This window comes from Silurus aristotelis (assembly GCF_946808225.1).
Source record: "Silurus aristotelis genome assembly, chromosome: 11".
NCBI classification, from domain to species: Eukaryota; Metazoa; Chordata; class Actinopteri; order Siluriformes; family Siluridae; genus Silurus; species Silurus aristotelis.
In genome coordinates, this window is record NC_139584.1 from 16,390,595 (window position 1) to 16,400,956 (window position 10,362).

Below are 10,362 nucleotides of genomic sequence, written 5' to 3' on the forward strand. Positions count from 1 at the left end.
TGAATTGCACCACAGTTATATTAAGCAAAATTTTTTTAAACTGTGTTGTGTTTAAAATTGTTTTATATCCATGAGCGTAAAGCATTTCTGTGATTTTTTTTACAAAATATCCAAATGTTAAACAATACAAGATCATTTTTCACAGCCTTTTCACACTATGATAAATTCAAAATGTTTTAATAACCAATAATTGTGGTGGTCTATACTAATCTAACTAGCTCCAGTAGAAGAGCTTCATTATGTTTTGTTTGTTCTGTCAAAAAGATTTATCAGGGCATGTCTTTTTCACATTACAAATGTTTTTTTTTCTTGTGAGTGGCGTGTGTAAATGTATATATATATAATACTTCAATCACCATTGTCTTGCCTACAACATAGCAATAAAGCATTTGATAAAACTTACAGCAAGTTTTAAATTAGACTAAAGTAGCTCCTCTATAGAGCGGGGGGTAGTTGTTAGGTGGCATCACAACTTAAACCTCTTCTGTAAACCATATAAACAATTAATTCCTCTCTCAAATAAAAACAATTAATTTCTTGTTTTAAAAATGTTTATTTATAGGATGAGAGACTAGGTAGGAGAATTCTTGTGTGTTAAGAAGATTTAGTTTACCTCAGGTAAAACCTTTTTTTGAGAAGGCACATAAGCTCTGCAATAAAGTGTATAAATATCATGTCATTTTTTAGAAGAAGTGAAAGAGAGAGAGAGAGAGAGATTTGTTACATTTCTTAGAGAAGTATGTGTCAAGTTGTTCCCTGCTCTATCACAACAGCCAAATCAGAGTATAAATGTTGTAGTTTTCCCATTCATTAATAATTATGAAACACACTGTTGGTTCTTTTAAAGATCTTCCTGTCAGTTTGTTCTTTTTGAGTGTTTTGTAGCTTTTCAATGGCTACAAATTTTTATAGTATTGGCAAAATTTTCTTTGCTAAAATCTTTAACCTTTAAAATGTTATGTTAAGATGTGCAGTATTAAAACGACTAAAAATGATACTAGTAATAAATTATATGATTTAAAACGCACACATTAAAGTAACATCCGTTGAGGAAGTAGGAATAAATATGAACAATAATGAAAAAGAAACAAAGACAAACAGCAACACAGGACATTTGCTCTTCAAGGTTGGTGGGATGTCAAGAAGTGTCAGGAAAGAAGAAAGAGGTCTCAGGAAAGTGCTGGAAGTAAACACCAATCACATGAAGCCAAATGTGTGCCTAGGTGAGAGCAGCTGTCTTTCGTCTCTACACCCAATCTATGACTGACAGGTCCAACTGAGGGACTAAAATAGACCCCAAGGATACTGAATGGCTATTTACACGTATAGAGATGTTCCATTTTACTATGATATTTGGAAGTTATTTAACATTATAGAGGCCCTAACAAAAACAGGAGAGACTAAGGAGATGTTGCCTGTCAAATTTATGAATAAATGTATGGTCTTGCTGACATTAGAATTCCCTCATAAGTTGTGACCATAAAAAAATGCTCCCCCCACTTCAGACCACAAGATGGTATGACTTGAGGGTGCAGGCTATTTTAGAAGATGCTAGTGGAATGTGCAGCTGTTAAGCTGATGACCTACAGGACACTCTGCCAGTGTAACAGAAAGCCAAGATCTATAGAGACTACACAACTACTGTAAAAGCATGGAGACCGTGGAAGTGTTTGACTCACCAGGAAAGGGACGTGGTTTAAGGGCCACAAAGGAAGTATGGGCTGGGGATGTACTCTTTGCAGAACCTTGCTATGCGTCTGTAGTTTTTGATAGGTAAGTAGTTTTACATTCTATATTGAAGGGAAAAGTCTTATATCCTGAGTGAAAGGGAGTTGGTTCAGCATATAGTTTCACTCAATTCATCACAGCTGTAGCAGCACCACCACACAAACCAGGCCTTGATTTAAGGACAGGACCAAACATGTGATGATTGGCTATAGTATGATGTCATCTGTTCTTTCCTACAGTACATCACACTATTTTAAGATTGTTCTTTTAATCTATATGGTACACCTATAGAAGGGGTAGGGTTAGTAATAATATTTAATTCACATTACCGCCCTGAACAAATATTCTTGTACTAAATAATAAATAAATATGGAACCAAGATTGACTAATTAATAATTATACAACACACAATCAGCACCTTACTGCAAGGTTAATTTTATGGCAAAGAGGTTTAACTGATCTATTTCAAATTAGTAATGTATTTCAGCTTTACTAAAGAATATGAATTCTTCCGTAACTACACTGAATTTAATAAGAAAGAAAATGATTATGGTGAGGGGGTTGTTGATGGGAGCACAGTGATGAAGCAAATGGCAATGGTTCCACTCCTGGTTCAATCATTTTTAGGTTGTCAATTTTATTTGGTCCAAATAAGTTTTCATCTGTTTTTTGGTTACTGCTCAGAAACATGACAGTATTTATTGGCTATTATGAATTGCCTTTAAATTTGAATAAATGTGTGAATACATTCAGCATTCAGTCTGTATTCCTGCCTGCCTCCCAATGTGCTTTAAATGAACTCTGGAGCCAGTGTCAGCCTTACCAGGAAAAAGTAGTTACTAAGGTTTGAATGAATGATGTAGATAATGAAGTGAGTCCATCTCAATCTGTAGATTGATTATTTACCAAAAATTGGAATATCCTACTATCACTTTCAACCTGGTTAAAATTATAATTAACTGTTTATTTCATGTTGTTGCTGTTTTATTACCTTAAAAACATGTTTATTCTCTCTGCCACACATATTCTTTCTCTGTCTATTCTGTCCTCCAGTTTTTCAGCTCATGTCTGTCACTGCTGTTTTCGTCGGCAGCAAAAGCTGCAGCGTTGTGGCCAGTGTCGGTTTGCACAGTACTGCGATCGCACATGTCAGCGTGCAGCCTGGGAAGAGCACAAACAGGAGTGTTCTGCCATTAAGAGCTATGGCAAAGTGCCCAATGAAAATATCCGGTGAGTGTCTGGGGATTTGGAGGGTGTAAAAAACTATTTAAAATCAGTAGTATACACGCTTGCGTAATTAACTCACTATTTAGAGCGGGAAACAGTTTTAGTATTAAATTGACATTCTTCATAGTGTTCATGTTTACTATAAATAGAAAGAAAAAAAAAAGAGCAATATTTAAAGGCCTTTGTTGTTTTTTGATAGTCTTGCTGCTCGCATTATGTGGCGTCTTGATAAACATGGAGATGTGATGTCAGACCTTCAGCTCACTAAGCTGAATGACCTGGAAGACCATATCTCAGACATTCCTGAGATTGACCTGAAGGAGCTCAAAGTAGATATTCACAACTTCTTAGATTACTGGCCCAAAACAAGCAAGCAACACACAGTTGACAGCATCTCACACATCTTTGGAGTGGTATGTATATGTCTGGATACTTGGTTTCAAAACTCCAATTCCTTTTTAATTGCAATTCCACGAATTTAGCACCATGAATAACACTTTTCCCACAACTTACCATGTTTTACACTAGATCAACTGCAATGGCTTCATGATAAGTGATCATAAGGGCCTGCAGGCAGTGGGTGTTGGTCTCTTCCCCAACCTCTGTCTAGTCAACCATGACTGCTGGCCAAACTGCACTGTCATCCTCAACAACGGCAAGTAAGTGCCATCAGTACTCACTATCTTATAAAATACGCATCAAAATTGTTAGTTGTAGGTGTGAAAGACAGCATACACACAAGCAAGTAGAAGTGGATAATGGATAAAGTGCTTTATGGTTAAAGGAAGTAAGAAAGTGAAGTGAAAGTGAGGGGAAGGGGATTCAGAACAAAAGTGAAACAAATTACTGTAGGTTTAAGAATAGAAAAATATCTCATGTGATGTAGTGGCTGTAAACAGGGGGTATACAGATTGTTTCACGGACTTCATCTGAAGTCATGTAACATGTAGCCAATATCACATCTGCTAACTGTGATGATATTCTTTTACATGAAAGCTTTGGTATTCAATGCTATTCTATTCTATTCTATTCTATTCTATTCTATTCTATTCTATTCTATTCTATTCTATTCTATTCTAGTCTATATAGTATTTAGCATTACAAGAACTAAAATAATGACTTGTATTATAACAAAAATTCAATGATACATTTCTTCTTTTGCAGTTTATTTGAGCTTTAGGTTACTAAGTATAATGGCTGAGTGAATGAAGAGTTTCTGAATAGGCATTTTGAAATAGCTCGGTTCTGCAATTTGCTTCTTAATTTGTCTTTCAGTCACTCTGCCATCAATACTATGTATCATACCCAGAAGAGGTGGGTCTGCTTGGCCACAATTTGTCAGCCAAGCGCTAATTTCTTGTTATCTTTTTGTTTACTATCACGTCCTTAATCACACTTTTTGATGATCAGCTACCCAAATGCAAATCTCCATATGACCAACAACTCTATAACTGCATAAAACACATAATATCTTCTTATCAGTATAGCTCAACAGCTAACAAGATTTTTGAAAGTACACTTTAACACAAACTTCATTTCCGGTTTACATTTTCAGTTGATTTAGCTTTAACCATCTTACAAAACCATGCTTTTGTTGTTGTTATAATTAAGTTGACTAATGCTGTTGGGTGGTTGGTCCGATTTCTTGCTGTCATCTGTTTCCATCATGCTCTTAACCCTTACTTAATTCCAGATTTTTCCAAAACAAACATAATTATTTCCTGTCTTCTGTCTTCATCCTTTGTTGCTATTCTTTCTGCTTTTCTAAATGTTTTAGTACCTCTTTCACAGAGTAGAAGTCTACTCTTTATGTCTACTTACTACTACTTTTATATCAAAGTCACACATTGTATATGACCAATATACAAATGTTACTGACATGCAGAACTCACATCTCTGCTGTTTTGCAATTTTATATTTTATTGTTGAAAATATCTTGGGAACTTTATTGAATAACATTTTGCATATGGCCATGGTTCTCAAAATGGAGTCTAGGAACCTTCAAGGGTCCATTAAGCAGAAATAAAACGCAACAAAAAAGTGATTATCAAGGTTTACATGATATTTGATTGAGTTATGAATCATTAGTCTGTAGAATAAAATCAATAAATTAAATCAGTGTGTGCTTAGTCATAGGAATATTAGAATATTAGTTTTTCTAATTTAAAAAGTAGTCAATTCAATAAATATTGAAATATTATTGTACATATTTAAACAATAAGCCAAATATATTTAAATGTCCAGATAATATGCATGAATTAGATCTGTACTGAGGGTATCAGTGGACCCTTTTTGCAGTTAAAAAGGTCCATGTCTGCAAAAGGTTTGAGAACCCCTGGTATATGAGGTAAGCTGTGTGCATTGATGACTGATGCTGAACTGTGAGAGATTTAACATTTTCATCTGTAATGACTTGAGAATGGATAAATACAGGGATAAAAGCTGCACTAAGATGTGCACTTTTGCATAAATAGCTTTTGGATCTCACTGGACCTCACTTGTTTATTATCTCAGAATTGAGCTACGTGCCCTGGGTAAGATCAGTGTGGGAGACGAATTGACCGTGGCCTATGTGGACTACCTGAATCTGTCTGAGGACCGCAAGCGCATGCTTAAGCAGCAATACTTTTTTGACTGCACGTGTGACCACTGCACCAACAAAGCAAAAGATGACCTGAAGATGGGTGGTGCAGTCGTGGATGGAGAAAAGGTGGGTTTTTAAATTTTTTATAAATGTGATTAATAAATTTATTAAATCAGTTCTATCTTTATTTTTGTATAATAAAGGCCAGGATCTGCTCAATGATTTTGACTTTATGGCTATTTGTATTATTTACAAAAGAGTCAATTTTCTGATCTAAATCACACGCATAAGTGAATGGTTAGGGATACCTTTCTTCCAAGAATGCAGCCGGACAAATGCATATTGACCCCTTAGACTAAGTGAAAGATAAGAAAATAGACTTATTATTATCAGTAGATATCTGTAGACCTATGGGCCTGAGGTCCAGGCACATTTGTGCTATATTTAGTTTCTCTATCTTTATTGTGCTAGAAGACCATGGTTGCCAGGGCCAGGGATGTTATGCTAAATCGGTCTAGTTATGGCATTTTTTTTTTTGGACTACTTAAAAAAACAAACAAAAAAAAGGGACCATGTTTAGACTCAAAAATCAGTCATGTCAAAGAGTCATGGTTTGCATATTTCGGGAAATAAAGGTTTAGTCCACAATTATGTCAAATCTAATTATATATATTTTCTCAAATTTGATATTTTGGTGTAGACAACATATTTATAGGCCGAATCTGAAATAAAATCTAACACATTCCTGCTACATTGGCTAAGGCAAACATAGAAAACATATCCTTAATGTACAGAACCAATTTTGTACAATATATTGTGGAAAAAATGGGAGAGGAACAGGAAGAATATATCATTGAATCGTTGGCTTTGGCTATGACCAAAAACAATTTTTTTTCCCATTGTTTCCCTATTCTGTTTTTCCCTATTCCCTATTCTATTTATATGTAGTGTGTATTATAAATATGTTGTGTACATAACACTACATATATGATAACTATATGAACATAAGATAACATAAGTTTGAATGAACATACATTTAGCAAAAAAAGCAATTTCTTAAGTATTGAAAAATATGAAGTATCTGAAAGGAGTCAACAGTTTATGGCTTAATATGAATAAAATATCACAGGAACATTATATGGTCTTTATTCAAGTATCAAAACATGTACCATTTTTACTAATTTGGTACAATCAAAATTTCATTTCATCAAAGGTACCAGATGAGAAGGTGAAGGAAATAACAAAATATAGTCTGGAGATGCTGCAGAAGATGGATAAGGCCCGTATGGATGCAAACTACAATGAGGTCAGATTTAGCCAACAGACATACGTATTGCATATTTGCACAAATGTTTGTTTAATACTATAGGCTCTCATAAAAATGTATATATAGTATAGTTGAATTCTGTGCAGCTTCACCTCAACATGTAGTGTTTCAATATTTCATGAACTTCATATAAAAAATAAATGACTCTATAAGAAACTATTTTTATTAATATGCAATCAATTTAGCTATGAGCATCATTTTTATGTTGTTTTTCTGGTCTGCTCTTGTTAGGTGGTAAAGATCTGCCGAGAGTGTGTGGGAAAACAGGAAAATGTCCTGGCTGATACTCACATCTACCAGCTTAAGATGTGGAGTACACTCAGTGAGGTCCTTTCCTACTTGAAGTTCTTTGATGAGGCAGCTGTCTATGCACGCAAGATGGTGGAAGGATACATGTATGTATAGACTTGTAGGAGTCAAATAGGAGTCCATAATAAACATATTATATGTGCACTTTTATTATCAAATTTTTGTTAATGTTTCTTTCTTGTGACCCCAAATTAGGAAACTATACAATCCAAACAATGCCCAACTAGGCATGGCTACAATGAGAGCAGGAGTGACACACTGGCAGGCCGGGGATATAGAAGTCGGACATGGCATGATTTGCAAAGCATATGCTATTCTCCTGGTGACTCATGGACCTACACATCCCATTGTTAAGGACTTAGAGGTAAATATAAATTCCATATTAAACACAATACCTTGTAATATCTGTGTCCAATTATTTAGTCTACTATATACTATGTTCTAATCTGGAATAATCAAAGATTATCCATAAATCCATTTGAACCAAACTTGTTTAAAATAATCAGTATTTATTTAAATGCTTAAGCCATCATTAATTCTTGTTTTAGTTTTACAGTTAATGTAGATTAAATCCTGTTGCTATATTAAGTTACATTTAATATTGCAGCAGTAGTAGATTTAATTTTCAAAATAGCAGCATATATTTGATGGATTGCAAAAAAAGCACTCAAAAAAGTCTAGTTTTGACTTAAACATTAAGAATAGTATTAAAAGTCAAATTGTGTGTTTTCTCATATTAATTATTAGTATACCATAGTTTTATCGGTTTGAAAGTTTACCCAGCAAATTTTTATAGTTTGAAAGTTTACCCAGGAAATTTTTTGATTAACAAAATGTAGTTAATTTACTTGCTGGGCATGTGGCATACATGTGCAAAACCCATCAAACTGAAAAATGTGTACAATTGCAAAATTTTAATAAAAAGATTGGTTCAGCTAAATCCCATGTTTTTTTTTTTTTGTAGGCCATGCGCCTGCAGACAGAGATGGAGCTGCGCATGTTTAAACAGAATGAATATGTTTACCACTCCATGCGTGAGGCAGCGCTTACAAATCAACCCATGCAGATGATGGCAGAACCAATTGAGGAGGGCATCAAGAGTCTTTTCCGCAAGAAGTGATCACACGGCCTATACATTACCATCCTCACTATCACTCAGTAGGGATTTCATCACTGTAACTTAACATACTTAAACCAGTATAGCTGATATTTAAAACTATTTAAAACCACTTGCAGAACTTTTCTGGCTTTTTCTAAATAATATAATCCAAAGCATAGGTCTTACATTGTATTTTACAGGCCATGTTCTTTCTTTTTGATTCAATAGCCTACACATTTTGAACTGTGTATTTTGTAAATAAAGACTCATCATCAGTTAAAAGTTTTATTTTTAAACTGTTTTTTTTCTTGAAAGAAACCAAATTCAGTTAAATGCTCCAGTGGTTAATTTAGTGTCATACATTACAATTATAAAGTGAAAGAAACTGGGAAAATGATACTCTTAATTATGTTTCAAAAGAACGGAGTTTATCATGACACACGTTTGCTGGTTCTCTTGAAGACAATGCTGCCGAGAGTCATGGTCTGAAAGAAAAACACAATTCTTTGATCAGATGAATTTTTGGCTAATAACGTACACCATAGAAATATAAATAGACATTTAAATAATAAACTTTGATGATGGAATGAATGGCAAAATAATGCAAAATCTCAAATTTCAGTCTGTTGAAAATATCTCATTTTTAATCTATTTTTCAGTAATAAATGAAGGAGGATCTCCAATTTGTACTCACATGCACAATTGTGTTGTCATCCACAAGCTCTGTCACTGATTCAATACCCTTCAGATTTGTTTTTAGTTTGTTGCCTTCTTTCATCACTGTGGCCTAGAAGATAACAAGACATGTTTAATAGCTTTAGTGGTGATACTATTTAATACACAGCCATGCTTATTAAGTGCATTATTTCAGGATCACTAATAAGCAAAAAGTGCTTAAACCAATGTAATAACATGAAATAATATTGAAGCATGAAGCACTGAATGCAGGCATAGCAATACAGCTGCAGAAATATGATGGTCTTGCCTTGACTTTTTCTCCAGTCATTGTCTCCACTTCACACTCTTGTCCTATAGTGAAGGAATGAACCATAACTTTACTCCCTGTGGTAATTGTCACTTTGAAGCTGTCTCCATTCTGTTCAATCTCAGAGACACTCTTGATGTCTTTGCCTTTCTCGATGAGGTCATCAGGAAGACCTAGGAAGAAGAGTTTTTTTTACCATTAAATCAGTCCACCTACATCACAGTCTAAACCCAAAATCTAGAATCCTTATTTTTTTTTAAATAAAAAGATTATTTTAATTTTTCACATGTTGTAAATCTTGAAAAAAAAAAAAAAAAAAAAAAACAGTCACATAGATCAAGTGAGAACCTTGCAAGTTTGGAAATATGTTGCACCTACCAATGGCTTTCATGAAAGGCACAAAGCCCTCTTGGCTTTCCAGTTGAAATTTTCCAGAGAAGGACATCGTGACAGGACAAGTGAGAGAAGAAATTCTAACTTCTGAGACTTTATATTTTCATTCTTTACTGTAATGATTAACTAATGAGGGGCGGAGATTCCGTCTGATGTTCGTCATACACTCGCTTTTACTGGTTAGCCAAAAAGAACACAGTGCATATTCGTGTTTTTAGAGTAAACGTGGCTCTCTGGTCAGATTGGCCAATGCCTTTCATAGATCCAATGTTGACCTTTGGCCCAGCAATCCAATAAAACTTTACTCAGCATATCTTTCACCTGATCAGATTTTCAGCATGATGATCAAAGCAATTATAGCTGGTTAATTGTACTTTGCAATTTGATTAACATTATTAACATTATTATGAAACTTCATTTCATCTGAATTATCATCTTTTTTTACTGTTCAATAAAATCAATGCACACATATTTCTGTTTTATGTTAAATCCTTCTCACTTACAACAGTCCAGACTTTATACTATATTGTTATTAGCATAATTTTTTTTAAATACAATATGCATTTCATAACTAAGTACATTTTGGCCATCACTTTTTTTTTAGTGATCTCAGTGACACTCATTTTTACCACTACTGTTTCACCAACATGGACATCACAGTAAATAACACTTATTATTTCTGTGTCTATTTTCCAAACTTATGTTATGTA

The 10,362-nt window shown here is 34.1% G+C and overlaps 3 protein-coding genes across 4 annotated transcripts in view; 1 reads left to right on the forward strand and 2 right to left on the reverse strand.

Moving 5' to 3' along the window:
* avp (arginine vasopressin) overlaps positions 1 to 10,362 on the reverse strand; it is a 62,429-nt gene that overhangs the window by 49,826 nt on the left and 2,241 nt on the right. The gene's annotated exons all lie outside the window — the stretch shown is intronic.
* Positions 1,563 to 8,556, forward strand: smyd1b (SET and MYND domain containing 1b). Of its 2 annotated transcripts, XM_083554520.1 has the most exons (10): positions 1,563 to 1,773; positions 2,782 to 2,958; positions 3,155 to 3,368; positions 3,484 to 3,614; positions 4,231 to 4,269; positions 5,470 to 5,665; positions 6,753 to 6,845; positions 7,098 to 7,261; positions 7,371 to 7,539; positions 8,140 to 8,556. In XM_083554520.1, the coding sequence occupies exons 1-10, from the start codon at positions 1,652 to 1,654 to the stop codon at positions 8,293 to 8,295; spliced, it is 1,461 nt and encodes a 486-aa protein (XP_083410646.1). In that variant the 5' UTR covers positions 1,563 to 1,651; the 3' UTR covers positions 8,296 to 8,556. The 2 variants fall into 2 exon arrangements, with proteins under 2 accessions (XP_083410646.1, XP_083410647.1); XM_083554521.1 differs by lacking the exon at positions 4,231 to 4,269.
* LOC310733393 (fatty acid binding protein 1-B.1-like) lies at positions 8,546 to 9,781 on the reverse strand. Its single transcript, XM_083554631.1, has 4 exons — positions 9,638 to 9,781; positions 9,260 to 9,432; positions 8,969 to 9,061; positions 8,546 to 8,759 (listed from the first exon to the last, which is right to left on the reverse strand). Exons 1-4 carry the CDS (start codon positions 9,702 to 9,704, stop codon positions 8,706 to 8,708), a joined length of 387 nt encoding a protein of 128 aa, XP_083410757.1. The 5' UTR covers positions 9,705 to 9,781; the 3' UTR covers positions 8,546 to 8,705.

Bases quoted from the DNA above. Each gene is read 5' to 3' on its own strand.
- smyd1b (XM_083554520.1), top strand. From the start codon at position 1,652: ATGGAGACCGTGGAAGTGTTTGACTCACCAGGAAAGGGACGTGGTTTA. The intron at 2,959-3,154 runs GTGAGTGTCTGG...GTTTTTTGATAG, and splicing joins GTGCCCAATGAAAATATCCG to TCTTGCTGCTCGCATTATGT. The intron at 5,666-6,752 runs GTGGGTTTTTAA...ATTTCATCAAAG, and splicing joins CAGTCGTGGATGGAGAAAAG to GTACCAGATGAGAAGGTGAA.
- LOC310733393 (XM_083554631.1), bottom strand. From the start codon at position 9,704: ATGTCCTTCTCTGGAAAATTTCAACTGGAAAGCCAAGAGGGCTTTGTG. The intron at 9,062-9,259 runs GCAAGACCATCA...GTTATCTTCTAG, and splicing joins TGACTGGAGAAAAAGTCAAG to GCCACAGTGATGAAAGAAGG. The intron at 8,760-8,968 runs GTGAGTACAAAT...TTTTTCTTTCAG, and splicing joins ATGACAACACAATTGTGCAT to ACCATGACTCTCGGCAGCAT.